The sequence below is a fragment of the Manis javanica genome, chromosome 6 (assembly GCF_040802235.1).
Source record: "Manis javanica isolate MJ-LG chromosome 6, MJ_LKY, whole genome shotgun sequence".
NCBI lineage: Eukaryota > Metazoa > Chordata > Mammalia > Pholidota > Manidae > Manis > Manis javanica.
In genome coordinates, this window is record NC_133161.1 from 80,074,686 (window position 1) to 80,098,522 (window position 23,837).

At 36.1% G+C, this 23,837-nt stretch overlaps 1 protein-coding gene across 4 annotated transcripts in view; it reads left to right on the top strand.

Annotated features, from left to right (window-relative positions):
• Positions 1-314: 314 nt before the first annotated feature.
• PCLO (piccolo presynaptic cytomatrix protein) overlaps positions 315-23,837 on the top strand; it is a 421,109-nt gene continuing 397,586 nt past the window's right edge. For all 4 annotated transcript variants that reach the window (XM_073238908.1, XM_073238910.1, XM_073238909.1 and 1 more), the window contains exons 1-2: positions 315-840; positions 6,708-8,217. In XM_073238908.1, coding sequence (XP_073095009.1) covers positions 590-840; positions 6,708-8,217 — 1,761 coding nt within the window. In that variant the 5' untranslated portion in view covers positions 315-589. The remainder of the gene's footprint in view (positions 841-6,707; positions 8,218-23,837) is intronic.

A 23,837-nucleotide genomic window follows, 5' to 3' on the forward strand; every position in this document is an offset into this window, starting at 1 on the left:
AAAAAATTGAACACAAAACTACACATCCCATGAGTCAAAGGAGGAGCTGCTTCAACCTCTCCCCGCCCTCTTGAATGTAGTCCGCTAAAACTCCGGTCGAGGCATCCTGCAATATGCCTGACAGAAACGTCAGCTGTTCCGTCCCGGCCAGGCGGTGCCCTCCCTGGGCTCCTTTAAATCGGAGCCTGAGGGTGAGGAAGGATCCGGCGCGACGCAGCGCGGGATGGGCGTGGACGCAGCATCACCTGTTCCGAGCGAGGCATGCGCACAGCGCGGGCACGCGCCAGGAGGCGGGGTGCGGTGGGAGGGGCGGGCGGTGCCCGGCTGGCACAGAACTGCTTCTCCCCGGCTCGGGGCGCCGAGGCGGCGTCGGGGAGGTGTCCAACATGGAGGAGGCGCCGGCCGCGGGCGTCACCTGCGAACGGGACTAATCCCCGCCTGGCGCTCCGGCCGGCAGTGCCGGCTCCCGAGCCCCGGGGCTCCGTCGCCTGCACACCCCGCGGCGGACTCCGGCTCCGGCTGCGCGCTTCCAGACGCGGACGTCCGCAGCGCGAGGAGGGAGCGCGGCGGCCCCGAGTCTCCCCGAGCCATGGGCAACGAGGCGAGCTTGGAAGGGGAAGGGCTCCCTGAAGGACTGGTGGCGGCGGCGGCAGCGGCCGGAGCAGGGGCTGGCGGGGCGGGGAGCCCCTTGCACACTGGGATCCCGGCCGGCATGGAGGCGGATCTGAGCCAGCTGAGCGAAGAGGAGAGGAGACAGATAGCCGCTGTCATGTCAAGGGCGCATGGGCTGCCCAAGGGAAGCGTTCCCCCGGCCGCTGCGGAGTCGCCTTCCATGCACAGGCACGCGCAGCATGATGTATATGTCCGGGCATATATGTACAGCTTCCCGTGCACATATGCCAGCCCGTATGTGCCAGCACGGCAGTACATATATGTCGCCTCCGTTCCTTTTATTCTCCCTAATGGGGTGGCGATAAAGAGATCATAAGCCTTCTGATGGGTAGAATAAAATGATGCCTTGTAGAGTTTTTGGTGGGATACTCAAGGGTTGCATCTTGGAACAGTGATTTTAGGTTGTGATTTTTGGCCTTTTGGAACCTTTTCCCACTAGGTTGGCGTGGAGAGACGCCCTCCAGTGTTTTACTAATCTGGAAGTCTTCATTAATACAAAACGGACGTGTTGGGAAGTAGATAGAGCTAGGTGTTTACCTGTCTCTGTTTAAACCTCCTCAGTCATTTCGGGGTCATTTTCTCTATTAATGATGTCTACATAGTTCTCTAACAATATCTTAATTCCCCTGGAGGTGATTTGTCCTTCCTTCCCATCTCACCCCCAGAGGAGAATAGGAACCGTTTAGATAGAAGATATAGAATGAATACACCTTTTATATTCAGCCAGGAACCCTAAAATATGTTGTGGCATTAAATAGATGGCTCGGTCACAGCAGAGCAGGTACTGTACGTGCATTAACGAATTAGTATATGCTATTTTTTAAAACATTGCTTTTATATGCAAAACTGTCTTATGGTTTATGGAAAAACATGAATTTGTGTTATCTTAATATCAGTTTCCAATACATTTAAAGACAAATGACAACTTGCACAGGTAAATTAAGAACTAATCTGTAATACTAACGTGTTAATTTCCCTCTCTAGCTTTCCATTTTCCTTCATCCTTATAAATTAGTAGTTTTCTAATTAGATTACTAAAAGGGTGTAATCATTGTGCTTACCCTGCCTTTATTATTGTAAACAAACCGTTTAACTTTGCACCCTCCCTTAGAGAACTGTTCTCTGTCCATGGTTCTGAAACCATTCCTGCTTTAAGGTGAAGGGAAACCTATAATTTTCATTTGATACTGAAAATACAAAAGATATTGATATATCTGTGTAGATTCTCACCCTACTTCATAAGAAAAACATTTTAACTTAGAATTTATATAAGCATATATGTATAACTTTGTCAAATATTTATGCTAGTAAATCTAATAGAGGAGAAATGTAAAATATTGCATGGATAATGGCAATATTGTCTACACAAAATCTTACGTACCTAATATCTATCAGATAAAAACGCTATTTTTTTTGGAATGAAACCACCCTTGCTAGTAAAACCTAGCTCCTTTGTATTGAATAATTTTTTTCTGTGATTTAAACTAGGAATATATTGAGCCATTTCTTTAGTACAAAGCCTTTCTTATCCATTATCTTAAGCAGCTTATGATATATACTTTTTTTCTCTACTAATGAAAACCCGACTTGGAAAAAAATTCGAGTGTTCATGTACTAGATTTTCATAGGTTAACAACGAGGTCTAATACTTTTATTAGCCTTTCAGAAATGTATGCCAACTCTTCTGCAGTGTTTCCTAAGAAGCACAAGCAACAGGTTTAGCATGCTGGTTTACCAAGAAAAGTATAAGCTTTGATTTCTAAATTCCTAAATTTTCTTCTGATCAGAGGGTGACTGAAAAATATTTCAGCCTATGACACTATGTATGGTTTTATGCAGTATTTGCATCAGATAACGTACTTTTAAAGCTTTTTATTGACAGTTTTGTTATGGTAGAATTCTTATTAATTGGTAATCTATTAATTGGCCTAAATAATTATTAGTGAAAGCTTCATCTAAATATATAAATACTGTGTTTCTGATGTTTGCAATCTGTTTATATTTTACTGAAAGATACCTAAAAACACATTTGACTTTTGGAAAGTTACCCCAATATGTGATAACCAAAGAAACATTGGTTTGTCATTTAGATTTTAAGAAACACAGTAAGTATATATAAGAAAAATATTAAGATTACTTGAAAATTTAGAGGTTAAGTGGTATGAATTAGACATGGTAATTTTTTTTAAAGAAATATGAATTGACAACCCAGAAGCCTAGTTTCTTACCCTATTAATTTTAACTGACTCATGGCAAATTGTATGTTTCTCAGGTATATGTGCCTCAGTTTCCTTGCCTGTAAATAAGACAAGTGATACTTGTTCTATCTTGTAGAGTCATTCTGAGGGTCAATTAAATATTGACATGGATATTTTTGTTTGAATTTTAGTTTGAAGGACCCCTATAAATATAAAGAGTAGTAATATCAATATTAGCAGTGAATGGCATTGGTGATGTTGGCTACAGACAAGTTGTATGTTCAATTATTCATTGTTATGAGTTATTTTGAGTGTCTGTATTCTTTTACATATGGAGATGTCAGTATAGTGTAGTGAAAACCCCCTCCCTCTCCCCACACCCTCCTCAGGAATCAGTACAGCATATTTCTGTAATTAGTTTTATAATCTTAAAATAACATCTTAGCCTCTTTGAGTCCTAGTATCCTCCTCAGTATAAAAATGAATAGGTATTCCTAAAGTTGGTTATATTTCTAATGCTATGAAATTTTATGTGATTCAGCACTGTCAAGTGTCATTGCCTATTGTGCTACATTAAAAATATTTTAGCATTCCAAGTTGCTTTTACATTTTTATACTTGAGTACATGTTTGTATCATTTTATAGCTAAAACATTTTCTGCTAACCTGTGAAAGAAAAATTCTAATCTGGGAATGACTAGTAAAATGAAAAAGGATTATTATAAAACATGGGTAGTTATAAGCTAGAAGTTACAGGTTACAAATGAGATGCTCCTGGATATTTCATTCATCGTAGACCTAGGGAAATACAATTTTATTTCTTCTGCTCATTCTGTTCACAACTACAGATATCTCATATGAGAATAGCTTTACTGCAAAAACACTTCTGATTGGTAGAAGATAATATAAGAATTCTGTCTGGATTGATTATTTTCTTTAGCATTCCTTTGGACCTTCTCTACTGGGAAGATACCTCCAGATCTATTTTTCTTCTTATAGCAGTCCAGGTTCTAAAATGAATATGGAATTGCCATTTGTATCTCAGAAGTCCTGGAGAAGAATATGAAGTATTCAAGAAATATTAACTTAGAACAAAACAAAAACCTAATATGTTCATTCACTCACTCATTATTATTCATTTATTTGTTCATTCATCCAACATTAATATTCATCTAACTGGTTACCAAGTTTGGTTCTAGTGATGCAAAAATGAGTGAAACCGGTTCTCTCTCTTTTGAGTCAGTCTGGTACACACACAAGTCACAGGTTGCGTTTTAGTCATTTTTCTTTTTAACAGAGCAACTGTTATGCCAAACAAAAATTCACCCATATTTGAGTTAGTCTTAGTTAGCTAAGACATCTTTATATTTTTGTTTGATATTAAGTCTATGTCCTCTCTTAATGATTGTCTACTATTTCTTACTCCTAGATTTACGTTTTTTATATTTTATGTTTACATAAAAGGACATTTTACATTTATTTATATGCTTAGAGCAATGAAACTAAGTTTAAATTGTAGGGTAGTCTTTATAGATACATAGGTATTTTCTCACAGGGGAATGCTATTATGTGGCACAGCTTATACTTGTAAGGAGTACTTGTGATAATTTCTGATGCAAGCAGCTTGCTTTAAATTTTGGTGTTTATTGTTAGCTCACATGTTTAGTACTTGGTTTATTTTTTGTTTTGTACGTATGTTGGATTAAGTGAAATAATACTGCAAACACTGATTAAGGTTAATAGTATTTTTAAGAGAGGACAATTTTGTTAAATTAATAGGTTTTTTTAGTACTCTGTTTATAGATTTCTAGAACTCTGTACATGGGAGTTGATTCAATAAAATTCCTAAATAATTACTTATAGGATAGTCACTTCCATAATGTAGTCTCTAGGCATGTGCCCTTCAAGGAAGTATTAGATTTTATTCATTGAATGTGGAATATTTCTAGAAAAATGTGAAATCTAAGCAGTAAACGTTTTTTTAAAAAATTATTTTAAATTGTTTTATTATGGCTCTTCTGCCTTCAGCACATAGGGAGGCCTATAAAGAAACATTTAAAATTATTTTCCCCAAATGAAAATAAATAACAATGCATTTAAAAAGATATCTTAGAACTGTTGGAATTAGGGTAATAATTTAATTCCCTTATTAAGTAAAACCTTCAGAGACACCAAATATCTAAAGATTTTGTAACGTTTTCTTGCAGGAAATTGCAAGAACTAAGAATTCTATTTATTCATCTTTTATTGGAAAAGAACTTTGTGCATACATTGCCATTTATAGATTATTTCCATTTTGATCATTTGTGATTTAGAAGTCATAATTCTGTTTCTTCCCACTATGCCTTACATCTTAACGTAATCACAAATTTCTTTGTCATTAGGGGAATTTCAAAAACTTAATTCACATTAAGACCAAATGATCTGAAATAAAAAATTTATAGTCTAGTCTATTGCCAGGTAAATTTTGACAAAACAAAACTTGTAGAACTTTACTGTGATCATCTCGTATTTTAGGTGCTACTGAATCACTGTTTATTTCTTCTTTTAATTTTTAAGTAATGGAATCTTTCACAAAATTGAAAAGCCAAATATATCAAACAACACACTTATAATTTGATTTTTCCCCAAACTTTTAATACAGTGTGTTTTTATTAGTTCCAACTTTGTCAGTAAAGAATGGGTTATTTAAAAAATTAATGTGCTTTGCTTTTAGCTACATATATATATATATAAGAAACAGCTATTTTAATTATTTAACCACAGTCATTTAAAATCTGTCATGTTTCCAAAACTATTTTTAAAAATTCATCTTGTATATTTGTCTATGAATTACAAGAAATCTTGCAAATTTATTACTTGTTACATATTTAAATCAGTATCGATAATAAATAATGTTACTAATAATCTAACAGTGGCAGTAGTAAACATTGTAGAAAACACTAAGAGATCATTATATATCGTCATCATCTGAGGAAAATAACAATGCTTTTCAAAAGTGGCTTCACAGCCAGCTTATCACTTTATGCATACCAGGCTATATCTCAAGATGGTTTAAGCATCTGTTGTTACTTTGCATAGAGATCTCAGATTAAGAATTAACTATTGGAAAAGTAATTAAAAGATATAACACTATTCTTCCACAAGCAAGATGGAATTGTTTCAAAATTTCTAACTAATTCCAGTAGGAACTCTCATCCTATGAAGTTTATTAAGGATAATATTTGATGAACACTACCTTTTTAGGCAGTCTGTGGTAAAGGCATTGTGTAGCCTCTTTACTAGAAACTCCCCTGATGTCAGGTTGTGTGCTTTGCATAACTCATAAAAATTCTAGTAATTGAGTAAAAAAGTTGCAGCAAAATCCTGTATTTAAAATGAATAATTTTACTTCTCAGTGTTGTATTTGGGAGACATTCTTTGATGATAACTTTTGATCAAAAAGGACACATCTTATGAACCTGAATATTCTGGTATTGCATGAATTTATTGAGTTAATATATTTAATTAGTGTTTAAATATGGCTAGATTTTATGAAGTGTAAATCTAAGTTTTATTACAGGTTATTTCTAACTAGGTATCTTAGTTTTCATCACTCATATTAGCAATTATTGTTTTTACCCCCTTTTCTTTACCTCCTTGTTGAAAGTCTCTACTCAGGTAAAGAAAGTAACAGACATTAAAAGGTTTATGATCACTTAGAGGATAGACCAAAAATGGATTCAATTTCATTTATACATTCATAACTTTGAGGATATAAAAAAGTAGTAGCCTTTTAATATTTTTCCGAGTTGGGATAATTTCCATTATTTCACTTGTCTTTATCTCACTCTTCTAGGAAACAAGAGCTGGATAGTAGTCACCCTCCAGTGCAACTGGGCAAAACACTGGGCCCTGGGCGTCCAGCTCAGCCTGGCCTCAGTAAAAGCAGAACTACAGATACTTTGAGATCAGAGCAGAAACTGCCTGGAAGGAGTCCTTCCACAATCAGCTTGAAAGAATCAAAGTCCAGAACTGATTTTAAGGAAGAGCACAAGTCTAGTATGATGCCTGGCTTCCTCTCAGAGGTTAACCCTCTAAGTGCTGTGTCCTCTGTTGTAAATAAATTCAATCCTTTTGATTTGCTATCAGACTCTGATGTATCCCAAGAAGAAGCCACCAAGAAACAGAAATTAGCTCAGAAGGAACAAGGAAAACCTGAAGGAATCATAAAGCCTCCATCACAACAGTCACCCAAGCCGGGTCCTAAGCAGCAAGGACCTGTGAGGGCCCCATTGGAGCAGGATGGCCCTCCCAAGTCGGTATCTTCTCAGCAACCAGAGAAGATGAAAACACAGCCTCCAGGGACAGGAAAGTCAGTTCAGGGGCCTCCCCAGCCTCCTCAGACAGACCAGGCAAAACTGCCACTTCAGAGAGATGCAGCGATACCTCAGACTAAACAGTCAGACACGGTCAGAGGAGAATCGGTTAAACCCTCAGTGCAAAGCCCATCCAAACCACCTCTTCAGCAAGCAAGTCCTGGGAAACCTCCAGCCCAGCAGCCTGGACCTGAAAAGCTTTCCACACCACAACCTGGGTCTGCAAAACCTTCAGCAGCAAAGGCTTCAGCCCAGCCACCAGGAACTGCAAAGCCTGCCATTCAGCAGCCTGGGCCAAAGTCTGTAGCACAGCCTCCTGCAAAGGCCCCAGTGCAACAGCCAGGGCCACCGAAATCCCCAGCTCACCACCCTGGCCCAGCAAAGGCGATGGCTCAGCAGCCTGGGCCAGGAAAGACTCCTGCTCAACAGGTTGGCCCAGCAAAGCTCCCAGCTCAGCAGCCCGGCCCGGCAAAGCCCCCACCTCAGCAGCCCAGCCCGGCAAAGCCCCCACCTCAGCAGCCCAGCCTGGCAAAGCCCCCACCTCAGCAGCCCAGTCCGGCAAAGCCCCCACCTCAGCAACCTATCCCGGTGAAGCCTCTTCCTCAGCAGCCCGGCCCGGCGAAGCCCCCACCTCAGCAACCCGGCCCGGCAAAGCCCCCTCCTCAGCAGCCTAGCCCGGCGAAGCCTCCACCTCAGCAGCCCGGCCCAGCAAAGCCCCCTCCTCAGCAGCCTGGCCCGGCGAAACTCCTTCCTCAGCAATCTATAAAACCAGTAAGCCAAATAGGAGCTGGGAAACCTCTGCTGCCACTAACTTCTCCATCTGCAGCACAGACTCCAGTACAAGGCCTCCCTAAAACCATCTGTCCTCTTTGCAATACCACTGAACTTCTGTCGCATGTTCCAGAAAAAGCCAATTTTAACACATGCACTGGGTGTCAAACTACTGTCTGTAGCCTCTGTGGTTTCAATCCCAATCCTCACTTAACTGAGGTGAGTGCATTTATTCATTGCGTCCGTGGTCTGAAACTGTATCATCATCTTCCACAAATGGCACTTAGCTTATTGCTGATATCATAGAATGGCATTGTTTTTCTCTGGTTCTTCCTTTCTTTTCCTCTTTCCTTCTTTTTCTTCTCTGGCAATTCTAAATTAGATTTTTTAAAATGTTTTCTCCAATTGTAAGCCTAAAATATTGCCACAGTTTCTGGTAAATTTGGTATGGAAGCAAATATAAACTGATTGAAAGGTGCTGAGCATTCATTCATTGCATTCTATCTCTAAGATCCACATAATTTATTATTTAGTATGCAGTGATATTACTTTAACTTTTGAAGTCATGCTGTTGCCTAGGAGTTAGAGTATTCTTAACTGGGATCATATTTGTGTTGGTAAGAAAGTGGGCAGTGTTTTCAAATTCTGAATACTATTTTAATATTAAATTGAATACACTTTTTCAAACTGCACATCCCCTTTCCTTGCTAGTAATTTTAATGTGGGCATGCTTCCCTCATTAGTTGAGAGTCATTAATAACAGCATAAGTCAGGGCATAAAATGAAAAAGTATGTAGAGCAGGTTCACTACTGATGGGTATCTTCTCAGATGAATTACAGTTTATATCTCCAAGTCAACTGATAAAACTTCCTGAAATATCTAATCATAAAGAGGCCAAGTTCAGGGTTCTGACTGAGGATAGAAAAGTAAGTCTCAGGAAATCAATTAATGATAACACTACTCTTCAAGCCCTGAATAAAATAGGATTTTAATTTGTAGAGATTTGGGGACATTGGGAGGGACAAAAAGCCTAAAAGAGCAGGAAAATTCAGAAATTCTCTGGAGTTAGGAAATAATACAGTAAAGATGGGATAAGGATATAAAGTGAGAACCAAGAGGCTTAGGATTTAAAACAATACATTTTTTAAAAAAGAAACCTGATAGTTCTATCTGATGAGAAGGCCCAGAAACAATTTAGTCCATCTGGAGGACAGTTGTTAGTGGGCTGTGTATGCATTATGTCTGCGAACAGCCCAGGAAGGAACTGACAGCAGGCAATGGAGGATTATGTGATTTAAATATCCCCGAGAGAGCAGACTTGTGTACCCTTGTTATAAAAATGAAATCTATTTTATGATAATAACAGTGATGATTATTGGTAGCTGTTATATTAGCTTGGATACATAACTGTGATGAAAGATGAAAATGATGTACATTTAAAATGTGTCAAGTTCCAATTGTTTTCAAAGGCATCTTTTACTCTGTTAACCAAAAGTACTATCACATGCCTTAACTTTTTAAATAAGCCATTCTTTGATGATTAAATTGCAGTTTGTAAAAACATGCTGTGTTCAAGTTAAGGGGGCATCAGATTATAAGTAGTTATATGTATATTTGTAGTTTTTAAATTTTGGAAGAGATATGTTTCTGTCCATAGTATACTGTCTTTTGGTAAGAGTATGCAGTAATAATGATTTCAAACAGATTATTTTATAATACATTTGTCAGATATTTGTGGCAATTAATGAGGCAGAAACATGCAGTTAGACTTGAGTAGCTTCTAAATGGAAGATATTACTACATGTTTGGTAGAATATAAAGACAGCTAAAACATTAACACATAATGCTGGTCTTAACTTGATCAGAATATATTAGATTAGGTAATATATGCAAAGGAAAATAATATGTGGTCAGATGATAAGAGCTGTGAGAGATATGAACAAATATCATGGACATCAGAGCAGGAAGTATCATTGTGAGTGGGTGAGATTAAGGAAAGCTTCATGGAGAAAATGGTATTTGAGCTAGGTTTATAAGGATGGATACTACCTCAACAGATAAAAGACATGAAAGGGAGTGATCATGTGGTTCAAGACCTAGAGCCAGAATAATGCAGGGTATATTTAGGGAAACAGAGCTAAATCTGGGTTGGCTAATGTGGTGGGGAAGAAAGAGGCAATGAGATTGAAGAGAAGTTGAGGTCAGATTTTGGCCTTCCACATTTATCAAGTCGTAATGAGTATTCTTCTTTATTTAACTTACTGATTAATGTTGTCATACATTTGATTCTTCATTCATTTGACAAGTTTGTATCAAGTACTGAGTTGTGAAGAACCAGTGAGTGCTATGACAGAATCAGGTATTCACTAGATATGGGCTATTCATTCCTTCAATCAGAAATAAGAGAAATAAAAGTTGTGTATAAGAAAGAAAAATATATAAAGATAGATAGGAAAAATAACTTTGTGCAGGGCTTTACAGTTCACATAGTTGTTCTCTATTTGTTTTATCAAAATTAAATGTCCAAGTAATTCTATGGGCATGTATTCTGTTTTCTTACTAATGAGAAAACTGGTGTGAAGTGGTTACTGTGCTTAGTTTACTTGTTAGGATCACCCTGATAGTAAATAACTAAGCAGAACACAAACCAAATCTTCTGATTCCAAATCCATGTGCTTATGGTAGGAAGAGAGATAAAGTGCTGTGAGATCAAAGGAAGAAACCATCACTGTCAGTGGGGTATATCACAACTGTCTTCATGAAAACAGATGTACTTGAGCTGAGAATGTCAAGAATAGTTAGAATTTGAACACATGTGAAAGGAGTTGGGAAAGCGGTCAGGAAAGCATCCTACACTTTCTGTAACAGTTTCATTTGAAAAATAAAAATAATAACATGTTGTCTGCCCAAAACACTGAGTTGTTAGGATTAACTGAGCATTCATATGAGAAGGTTACTTTTAAATACATGAAGAGCTTTTGAAGTTGTAATATAACCCAGTATGGATAATCTTAATATTTTAACAGATTTGACATGTAAATTTCACTATCAATTTGTTTTCTGTATAGACACAATATAACAAATTCTTGGGTTCTGAGATAGCAGTCAAAAGCCGTTTGATCTGTAGTATTAATAGGAACATTTCATTTTAACCTTCTTCCCATAAGAAGAAATGCAATTTGAGTTCTAGTTCTGAGCTCTAGGAGGGAATCTTTTCTCATCCTGTTCACCAAATGGCCAGTTCCTCAAACTCCTGAATTATCAGATCACAGTTGGAAAGTTAGAGCTTTAGACAGAGGCTAATAACTTCAGTTTCAATAGATATGATAGATGAAATTTTGGGAACAATTAACCACTTCACGCTAGCATATACCCATGAGAAAGTGAACTCTGCATTTTCTGAGGCAGATATAACACTCTGGGTCAGATTGTCCTCATATATTCAGATTGAATAAACAGTTTTTCATTCAGGACAGAAACAGAGACTGGACATTCTTTAGGACTTTAATTTACATGTATTTATTATTTTCAAGTTTAATGTTTATGTGGAAGTAACTCTGTATCATTACTTCTGTAGTCTATGGGTAAAATAGGGTACTGGTGTCTTATATCACTCCTTGAGAAGAGTAGGAGAATGTCTCTGACATTTGATTTTTTGTTAGCAACACATCAGAATTATTATTGTATGTGGTTATGAACTTCCTGGCTGTTAAATGACTCCAGGTCTGGGGTGGAAGGACTAGAGAGGTTATTAATACTCAGATACAAGTAAATTTTCCAGCTCTCCCCAACCACTGCCTGTCTGACACACACACACACACACGCACACACGCACCGCCCCCCCCCCTTAGACTACCCAAATATCTGTGTGAAGAGGATGGCATTTAAATTAATGGTCCTCTTTGGTGGCTGTCAAAATGTGTGCGATTCCAAATAAACCTTTAGAATCCACTGGCTCCAAGCCTAGGCTTTTGTGCTGAGAGGAGTTTTTGGCTGTATCTTTTTTTTGCCAGTCCATTAATGGAATAAATCTCAACAATACAGATTCTTTCTTTGGGCTTGCTTTCCGACACAGAAACTGAACATTTGCTTTCTAACTAGTAACAAGGCATTTTTTTTATTATTGTTGTTGATTTACTTTATTTCTTTCGATGTGTAGCCTGAAGCAAGGTAGATTTAGGTAGAGACTTGAAGCCTTGCCCCTGATGTCTAATAATTCTCCTGGCTCTTATGAAGTTTTATAATATACTAAATGACTTGCCATTTTTCAGAATGTTGATAATGAACCAAATGTTAGTGATGAAAGCAGATTTAGATATTTTTGTTATATTATTTTTGGTCATGATGGCCCATATATTAATTAGTTTCTTGGCTGAAACCAGATGTTTTATTTAACAAAAACAGGCCATCTTTTAGTAGCTAAAAAAAAGAGAAAGAAACAAAAAACAAACACATCTAGACTTGCATATAAACTTTTTCCACTTATTACAAAATGAAACAAAACAAAAAAATGACTGAAATTCTTCAGGTCAGCAAAATGGCTTACCTGGCTACCTTTTCTAGGTGGATAGGCCTGCAGCTTCTTGCATTTCTAGTAAGAGGAACTGAATGGGGAAAATCTGTTAAGAGCTGGTAAGAAACCAAGTATGCCACATGTCAGGAGGCTGGAACCTATGGAGAAGAAGCCACTAAGACATTCCAGTGGTAAAGTAGCTAAGAGAAATTTTAGAAAAGGAGATTTTTTTTCTTTTTATTTCTTGCAGATTTAGCACAGAGGTCTTCTGTCACCCCAAATTTCAAGTAAAGACCACAACACATTTCCTCCTAAAGAGGATGACTGAGTACATGTATGTTCATTTCCTCTTTCTAAGGTCCCACCTTTTTAAAACTTGAAAGCATAGTAGTTCCAGAAAGTGGGAAAGACCACCAGTAGCATAATGTGGCATGTGGAAGAATTCCTAGAAGATAGAATGAGAGTGGGAAGGAGATGACAGAAAAACTGCTGGGGAAACTGCTGTGCAAGTGGGTCCCTGAGGGAGCCTCAGCAATGCTCTTAGCTGGAACCCACAGGTATAGAAAGCCACAGTGGGTGGTGGGTAAAGACCAAATAATACAGAATGGCAGTAGGAGCAAAGATCACCAAGTGGACTCTCCTGATCTCCTGTGGGAAGAATAGGAAGGGAAAGGCTTTATTTTTCTTCCTCAGTCCAAAGCCATAGAATTCTCTAGATGAAGAGATAAGCTGCCCAGTGAAGGACCTCATGAGAAAATTAGGGCCTTCACAACATCAGAACTAATGCTCCCCTCCCACAACAGAGTGACTTAAAGGAGAAAACAAATACAATATTACTCAACCGTTAGTCAGATCACCAAATCTGTTACCATCTTAGTATGGTTTTTCTTACTTGGACACTGACCCTCTGCCAACCTATTTCCTCTCGCTTCCCACAAATACAGAAAAGCCTCTGTTGATCACCTGTACTAAATAATGGAGTCTTTCACTATAAATGAATGGTTTGAAGATTTGAGTAATAATGTCGCATGAAGGACAAGATGAAGAGTGAAAGATGAAAGAAGAACACCTGACCTCACAGGAAAGAGTTCATTCAGGAAACTTATAAAAATTCTTATTACTGAGGATTATTTAAAAGCTTATTTCATCAATAATCACTACACTCAAATCTCACTGGGCTGATTAAGGGTAAAAATGGGCCCAGTTGATGGTCTGGAAGAAAAAGACCCAGAGTTTTCCCAACTTGTAGAGCTAAAAGATGATTTAAAAAATTATTCAGCTACTCACTAAGTGCCTACTATGTTTCAGGCACTAATCTAGACTCTGGGGATATAAGAGTGAACAAAATAGACAAAACAAGTTTCCCTCATAGAAGATATAGTCTATTAAGAGTGAAAAATATGTAAAAAAAAAAATACAGTGTGACAGACGGTAGGAGGGGTGGGGAAGGGATGGTGGAGTTCCCTCACTCCCTCCCATTGGTAGGGGCTGGGGGGCATTTAGAGTCTGGGAGTTGATAGATGACTTGGGAATCTGGAGTATTTAATGGTGACTAAAGGTTTAATTTGTGTGTATAATCCTAACTGAAGCCAGAGGTTGGGGAGGGGTAAGGAAGGAAAAGGTAGGAATGTACCCAACAATGTGTAGAATTCTGAAGTTCCCTCTTTACCCCATCCTGTGTGACAAGGAGGCTGGGGAATAGGCAGTTTATCCCCAGTATGTGGAGCTCTTTTTGGACTGCAGCAATTGTGGACATTTTGGTGAGGTGGTTATCTTTAACTCTCTTGGGACTCTGGGACCTCTGGGGCTCTGAGAGAGATACTGAAAAAAGTGGAGTTTTTCCTAAGTGCTCTAATAGGAGTTCTTGGAAGAAAGAAGACCATGGAAATAAGCTTTGGAGAAACATTAAGCTAAAGAAAAATGAAAGTCTTTAGATTTTATGGGTCCACCCATGGCCAAGGAAGATTAACTAAATGACTGATAGATACACCCTGGTGAAATATCAGATTTCCAAGGATAAGGAGAAAACTTGAAAGACTTTCACAGAGAAAAACAATATTGTCTACAAAAACATGAGGAATCAGGCAGCTATAATACTCATTTATAAACATAGAAGACAGCAGATAGCAATTTTTAGAAATTTCTACAGATGGTGATAAGATGAATTTTGTACTTAGGCAACATCAGGAGAGAGTGTGAGGATAGCTTAAAATTTTTTTCACACATGGAAAAATACGTAATAGTCATTGCCACTCTATCCATCCATCCATACATCCTTCCCTTCATCCATCCATTCATGTATGCATATATATGTCTGTATGTTAATGTGTAGATGTATATGTAAGAGCTGTAGGCAGTTCTCTATTAAAATGGAAAACAAAAAGAATGGAGTAGTTGGCTAAACCCTAGAAATTAAGAAAACTAGAAAGACAAAATACCAGATTTTTCCAAAATTTGATTGCATGTGGTGGGATGTGGGATGCTAATAGATGGTACACAAATCAAACTAAAACAGCTATGCATTATTCATTTTATGTTACATATGATTATGTATATAATTAATATATCAAATATAATTTCTTGGATATTGTTTAAGACAATCCTAAATCAGGTGGTAATATAAGTTTGCCTTCTGAAAAAATATTGTTTTATAATGAGATGGAAAGACTTAATATTTTCAATTTATAAAACAGAACTTACTATTTGATGTTTAATGACAACCATAAGAAAATTCAAAGCAAAAGTTACCATTGATTGAGTCTGGGGAGGAAGGCCTGATGATAAAGAGAAACTTCTACTTGAAATGTCATACATTTTTGTGCATTTTTTTTAACCTTGCGAATTCATGTTACAATTATAAGTACCATTAAATAAATTAAAAAATTCTCATTCATCAACTGATTGGTTAAGCAATTATGTCATGTGAAGGGATGCTTAAAAAACTTAGATTCTTAATTTGCATTATATTTGGTGAAGTGTCATATTTTCAGTTCTAAAGTAATGATGTGAAATGCCTTATCTAAGTAATGATACGATGACATAATCGGTCAGCTTTCAATACGTTTTTTGCTTGTTACAGCCATGTTTGCTTTAACTGGCATCATTTTTTATCTGAATCCATTAAAGAGAAACAAACTCCTTTGATTCTAAACAAAAGGTTTTTAGATGATAAAGATTTTAGTTTGTTTTTCTCTGATAATCCATATTATCATTCAGTGTTTAAAACAATACCTTGAGCATAACACAGTTAATCTATCTTCATTTAAAATAGTTTTTAAATGAAATTAAAGGAATAGAAATAATCATTTAAATATATATACTTAAATATGTTTACAATCATTTTTGTTTAGCTTTCATTTTTGGCATACAGTTTGCAACATTTTCCTGATTTGGGTGTTTCCTATATGAAGTAAATATATATTTCTGATGCTCTGCCCATAAGTATAATCACTAGAAACAAAGCCTTTTTTTTCACTTTCAGCTTTTAAATGACTAGATTCAGGTGTTTTTCTGCATAGCTAACTTTTATAATATCTCCTAGGGCTATTTTAACATATTACAACTGTTACCATGATCTTTGTAGCTTGGTACGAACAGATGTTCTGTGAAAGCAGATACACATACCTAACAAAATCGTTTATTGGCCCAGTAAGCTTAATACACTGATGGGTTAACCCATACATTGTCCTCATCCCTTGAGAAGACACCTAACACTCACAGCTAGTCCATATGTTAACTAGCTTAGATAAAAATGGGCTCTTACTTATAAATATTTCAAAGGTATTACATTGAAGACATAGATGTAAATAATCTGTTAGAAGTTTCTAATTATTTTCCTTAAAGTAATGCCAGCGTCAAATGGACTGATCCATATTAAAAGATCTAGGTTGCAGTCCTAACTTTGCCCCTCACATTTGTATACTCTTGATGTTATCCCTATGCATTCACTAAAAAGTAGTTCTAGTTACCTTTGAAAAGGAAGCAACAACTTCACTACTATGTTTCTTGCCTTTTTCTTCAGTAAGAAAGAAGATGGGTTGTTTTGTCACAGGAAGGAGAGATTGTAGTTTGAACACTGTGTATTACAGACTGTGTACTAGGCACTTTATATGCATTTTGTCATGTAATGAATGCTCTGTTAATAAGATGGTACCACATTTTAAAGATAAGTAAAGAGAAAAGAAAATCAGAATTCATACTCTGAAGCAGTTTGAAATCTACCATGTTCCTTTATAAATTAGTCATCAGATGTCTGTTTGGCAAAGAGGAAAGAATGTGGGATTTTAGACTTTGACAATATGGACGTAAGCCCTAGCTCAGCTACGTAGTTTTGTATTTTGGTCAAGTCTTTTATATAAGACTATTCACAAAGTAAAAAAACCATATTTGTCAGTGTAATTGAAGTCCTTTAAATGGACACTAATGGATAAACATTTATTATTATAATTAATCTTTATATAAAAGTTTACTAGGAAAGTAGTTATAGTACTATCATTGTTAACTCTCTGGATGAGAAAACAATTTAAGAATTTGACTTTCAAGGTCCTGTAATTACTTAGCAATGGATCCCATACAAGAAGCTATATCTGCTGACCCATAATTTAGCATTTGTTTTTATAGGAGACCATATTGTCTTTAAATAGACCAATTCCTAAATTTCAGAAACTGCATGTGCACATGTCTCTCTGTAAATTTTGCATATTCCTAAAAATACCTTTTTGGCATTTATTTTTGGAATCTAGTGTAAAAAAAAATCAAGGAATAAGAGCACTGATTTTATATCATCAGACTCAAGTCTTGCTCAAACCAGAGTCTTAATCTTGCTGAGTTCTTTTTTGTCCTTCAAGAAAGCTTTGAGTGCCTGTTCTGAGCCAGCCAGTCTGTTAGATTTTGAAAATACAGATGATGAAGTTGATAACTTTGAGCACTGTCAAGTATAGAACTCAGAGTCTAGCAGGAGAGTCAATAATTTAGCTAATGAAGATGGAATCTTGTTTGTAAAATAGAATATAATAAAATCAATTTAGGTGAGTTCTGATCTCACCTGAAGATAAAAAATAAGCAAACTTGCATATTTTTTTCCTCTGATCAAAAATAAGACTATTTTAATCAATTGCAAAAGGATAGAAATATGACATTTTTATCATTTGTTCAGTAAAGTGAGAATTTTCAGTAGAATTCATAAAACAACTCAGGAGCAGATTTCTAGTTTTGTAAAACAATTAAAAGAAGTCAGCAGCTGACTTCATTATGTGATCACATGATTAGGAATTCTGTAATTGTATTTTTGGGGAAAAATTTCAATGTGTAGATTTATGTGATCTTTTAACTTGACAGAAAATCTTTTTAAAAAATGATCAGAAGGAAGTAAATGGTAATGGAGAATGTGGATAGGACCCATGAAAACAAGCTAAAAATGATGTAAACTTGATTATGTAGTTTTAAAATCAGATTTTCCTTAAATACATACCTGAAAATGTGCATACAGACAACTAAATAAAATTTGAATAAATTCTAAGTTATAAGGGACTTCCATTCATGGAGAACTAGAAGTGGCTGAAAATCTTTACAAAACTTTGTCTTTTTATACAACTTTTAATAGATATTAAGCATTTCATATATATCTAAATACATATAAAAAATTACTTCTTTCCTTTCCAAGTGAACATACAAGTGATTTCCTTAATTTCTGTGAGAATCGGATCGAATTACAGATGTGAACTTTCAACATACATAATAAGCTCACAAAGTTTATCAGAGCTTTGATGCTTTTCACTAATTTTTTTTTCATTTTTAAGTGATAAAAGGACAAGTAAATAAGCTATTCAGATAATTGTACAAACACTGTCTAATTAGAATTGTACACAATCTGCAAAATTGTGGATAGCTCAAGGTGGGAGTTTATCATTCAAGATATAATAGTTTGAATTCTGCATTTGACAGGTAGTTCAAAAGTGTTAGTGTGTAATGTAGGCAAGTTCAGTTTACTGATTTTGGATCCTGTTTTTGTGTAACTGTAATGTGAATATATGTTCATGTCTGTGTACTATAATTAATTTGTCAGTTGTGCTTTGGTGAAATTTTTCCTGTTTTGGACTGCACCGACGAACAATAAAGTATGCTTTTGTCATTTGACCCTATTTTGTGAGGATTTACAAATGTAACTGCTAGGATGTGAGAAGATTAGTATGCTTTATGAAGGAGAAAGTGCACCTTTAGTGTACATTTCACAAAGTTTATCAATAGTTGCTGAATTATACAACAGAAATTGCAGTCCACATAGTTTCAGAAAGTATCTGTCCACCTTCTGGGTGGCTTGTTTTAAACTGTTTCACCAAGTTGCTGAACATGTCATCACAGTTCTGTGTCTAATTTTTAACCAAAACAAATTACATGTTAATGTGCATATAGATGTCAGCTACAGTGAGCCATCTGCAGTCAAACTGTTGTCAGTGAGTAACTGCCTCTGTGGAGTAGGTCATGTGGTTTGGGTAATCCTTGAAAAGAAGAAAGTGTAATTTGTTATCAAACTTTCATTTGGTTTCCTCTTTGTAATATTTTATATATAACATATATATATATATATGATATGTATGTTATATATAATATATATTATATCATTTTCTATGGCATTTGAAATAATATAATTAATATAATGATATAAGCAATATATTAATAAATCTTTGAAGTTGATGAGAAATAAGAAAAAACTTCAGAATAATTTAACTCATCATTAAGTAATATTTAAAATGTACTTGGTATCTAAGAGAGAGGTGAGAGTGAGCATGAAAAGGAGTTGCTCCTTTCAAGAGTTTAAAATGTGAGGAGGGGAGAGGAAATAATTGGAAGAAAAATTAAGGCCCTATCTATTGGTGTTTAAATGCTGTTGTTCAATCTATAGTAGTAGTAGTTGAGAAGGGGCAGACCTTTATTGGTGATGATAGTAAGTAGTAAAGGAGGAAGTTCAATGTGGACTGTAAAGGATGGCAGCAATTAGGTAAATGGAGAAGAGGACAGATTGCATTGTGGATCATGACTCAGGTGAGAGAGTGAGAATGCTGCCTGGGTGGAGAAAATGGTACATCTTAATCAACAGCCAATGTGAATGGTTAGAACACCAGCAAATATAAATTCTTAACATTGTGCTTGTTCTTTTGATGTTTCACTGTTCCAAGTACTATGCTATGTTCTTCAGCAGAGATTTCATTAGAGCTCTTATGTACATTTTTTGTTTAAAATTTCCAGTTTGGAGCACATTGATAGATGGATGTTAGTCATTATGCCTCTGGCCTATTTTTTTTTTTTTTGGTCAGAGGCTTCCATTCCGTTTTTAAGCTAAATATAAAACAATAGTTCTGAACAGGAGTGTGCTTTAATTCTGGAACCCCAACATTTGCCAGCTCAGCTCAGTGCTTAGATGTATCAAGTTAATTCTCTGCATTTATTATTGAAGGCACACTCTTAAAGGTCAAAATATGATTTTTTAGTAATCAATAGTTCTGATACTTTTTTTTGAAAGTAGCGCCATTCATTGAAACTCTCTATGTGAAGTTAACAGTTAAAACTTGAAATGGTACCTCTTGAAACATGTAAATAAGACATTTATGATCATCCAGCAAAAGGCTTAGCCAGTGAACTTGAGTTATTATATTTCACAGCAGTGATACATAACAAAGGGTCAACAAAAGGGAACCCGAGGGATTGGATTAAACAGAGTGGTATGTTATATAGTAATTACATGCAGATCTCCATTAGAGATCTACACAGTGTCCTCAGAATGAGCAGAAATCCTGTCTGACTCCTCTCTTATCCCCATTTATGTAACATATTAAGTCAGAAGACTGAATGTATGACTTCATGCCTTTCTTTTGTTCCTGTCCACAGAGCTAGTTAAATTAAAGTAGCTCATTAAACAACCATGTCTCTCTGACCTTGGATTCCATTTATGTAGTTTGTGTGAGATAGATGGAGAAAGCAAAACATGACTAGAATTTAGGAATAGTTGAGGCATAACACATTTATCTAATACAGTTAAAATCTTCCATTTTAATGCTGTCTTCCATTTCATTTTATGTTGAAGGTAAGAGTCCCTCCAGGATACATGGATATGGTTGTAGGCTTCCCTGACATTGCTTCTTGCATTACTCCCATCATTTATCAAGTGGATGTGGTTGATTGGAGTGTAATCTTAGGGAGTGGGTGTTTTTTTTTGACAGGGCACCTGGGAAGCATTTTATGAAATATTGGTGGAAGGTGTCTTTGAATCAGGCTTGGCCTCAGATATTGTATGACTTCTGTAGCATAGGGAAGAAATGATAAGGGCTAATATCGTCTAAAACCCTCATTCATGGCTGTAGTAGAATGAAGACCCAATCATGCCAAACTAGGGGGACCAACTGTATTGCAGACATGGGTACCAGACAGAACTGGCAGCAAGTGTCTGTGGCAGTGATAGTAGTACATTCAGGTTCATCTCTACTCAGTTAGAGATAAATGTTTAATTTTGGAAGTGAAACAAAGCAGGAAATGTCTCTAGGCAGGAAAAATATATATAGTTAGAAGGTATGATAATTAGAGGAGACTTTCAGTTTGAGCCAAAATGGGGGTAGGATGTTGATGGCCGGAGGTATAGAGTAGGGTTCTGAGGAGAAGAACACAGTCAGAAAATGAAGGTGAAGCCTGTTGTACAAACTGAGTAAATGGATTAAAATAGTAAACAGAAATGCTACAGTTTGAAGAGCACAAGTATTTCAATCAATTTATTTCATTCAAACCAGCTCAGAAATATTTGTGAGCATCTGTAATGCTTAAAGCGTCAGTTAGACTCTGAAGGTTAATAGAAAGAGCACAACTGGGAAGTCCTTACCGCTTGCTGCTTGTAGTCTTTTGGGGAGTAAAGACCTGGAAATAGCAGACTTATTAGTGCTAGCATAAGAACACTAACAAAATTATTTTCATTTTGAATATTTTGCAAAAAAAGTTATTTCACAGTTATCACTGAGGCATCAAGATCTGAGGGGAAGTAGAGTCAACCCTTCTGTTTGTTTTAAACAAGTTATATTTGGGGGAGGCATAAAGTATTTGAGAAGTAAGGGCCAAATGAAGGACCATGGCTTTGGAAAAGTGAAAGAATGAATGGGAAATTACCTTTCTCAAGCTGCGTAGGCACACTTGAGGAGAAATGGAAAATGTCATAAAATATTGCAGGATTTCTAATTCACATGACAGAGGGCAAAGGCGCCTATTACAACTCGTTACTCATCCCAACATGACCGCCAGAAAGTAGAAGGTGGTTTATGATGTTAAGGCTTCAGTGGGTCCTTTCTCAATGTGTAGGAAGTTTTTTAAGTTTATTTTTTTTTCATTTGAATCAGGGAATTGTCAATGCTGCTGTTTTCAATACTAGTTTGTTAAGTGCTGGAATAAAAATCATTTCTGTTTTCTACATATTTGTCCACTAGAATTAAATAAAAAGGAGAATCTTATGAAAAAATCCTAAGAGGATAAAAAGCTTTTCAGATTGTGATAGCTGTAGACAATGATTTTAACCTGTATTCTAGCAGTGAGGAGGAATATTAAGGGATCAAATATCTTTTTTGTGTTATTCGTCAAAGTGAAGAAACGGTGGTCATTAAAAGAACAACAGATGGGGCAGTGGAGTGTATTGAAAAGATGGGCGTATGGAGAGTAAAGCATAATTCTCTCCCTATGAAGAGGCAGTGACTTGTGTTTTCCACCTCTCTCTTCCTTTCTAGTTTGCTTACGTAGAGACAGTCATATAATCTACCAGGACACGTTAGCTACAAGGAAACACTTGAGTTGGGAATCATGACAGTGTAGAATGTTTTTCTGGTGTTCATGTAGATCAGACAGTAGACAGGCCATGGCAGTGTTCTGATTTTGCATTGGCCCAAAGGTGGAGTGAGCCTACCGGCTAGCTGTGCAGACAGCTCCAATGCTCACACTGCAAAGACACTTAAAATTTTACTGGTAAAACCAAAGGTGTCCATAGAAATTTTTTGAAGTGTCAGGGGAGGAAACCCACAGGAAGAAAGGAGAGAAGGACTCATCACACTGTCACTGATTAGATAGCCTTGACTATATTATGTATTGTTTCTTATCTGATTCTTCTACTCAAATGTAGTCTCCTTGAGGACAGAGATTTTTGTCTCTTTTATTCAGTGGTATGTGTCAAGTAAAAGTTGTGCAATAAATATCTGAATAAAGAAATGAACGGGTGAATAAATTTTGCATCTACTTTGGCTATGACATTTGTCAGAAAGAATAGAACAGTTAACTACAGTGAAAGTCACTAACCCTAGGATTTTGTAATTTGAAGTGGTTAATGTGGATGTAGATCTCATATAACGTTTTATAGAAAAAATCAATACTATAGATAAAGAATTATGCTTTTAATTATACTTTTTCTTTTACCTTTTCTGGCTGTATAATTAGGTGATAGGGTATTGTTTAAGGTTGTGTAAAAAAGCAAATGAGAATAAATAAAAAGTAGGACAGCCGAACTGACATTGATAATAGGGGAGATGGTTGAGTGGGTAGGTGCATATTTATAGAGGAATTTCCTCCCATCAAGAAGGGGATAAAATGGAGTGAAAATTACATTACATTCTAGTTCAACTTTAGTCATGGTACCTGCTTGGGTAGAAATGCTTGGTTGTGTTTGGGATTCAAATATTTATATGTATAAAAAGTTATTTATTTTATGAAATGCCTTAGATAGGAAGGTGAAGATAAAAACATAATGAATACATAGGTACTCATCACCCATGTTGAAACAAAAGTAATGAACACCCAAGTATCTCCCACTCACATTTAATAAGTATATTTATTTTACTTTCTGATTCAGATTTTTAAACAGAAATATAACAGAGATGAGAATCACTTTTAACCTTCTCCAAACAAAAATTTGCTATCCATGAGATTGTAAAATTAAGCCTTATTATATAAACCAATTTCAGTGTGCTTTTTAAAAAGCCATTTTAATGATTAAGAAAAGATTCAGTATAGTTTTTTCATTAAAAAATAGTAACAGTATAAATTGTCAAATCACAAGTTTTTAAAAGTTTAGAAATTATTTATTTTCAAAAGAAAACTATTTGCAAATGAAGAGTATGTTGTTTGCCAGCCAAATGCTTTACTATTTTGTACTCTGGAAAACTTTTCTAGTACCTGTGTTCCATATATTTTTCACCATGAAAAATTCTATACAAAGAATATAAGCGCTGAACTGGTAGTATTGATTACTTTGAGTAGAAAAGATTGGGTCATGTAGAACTTGCCATTCTAATATACTTTGGTAATATT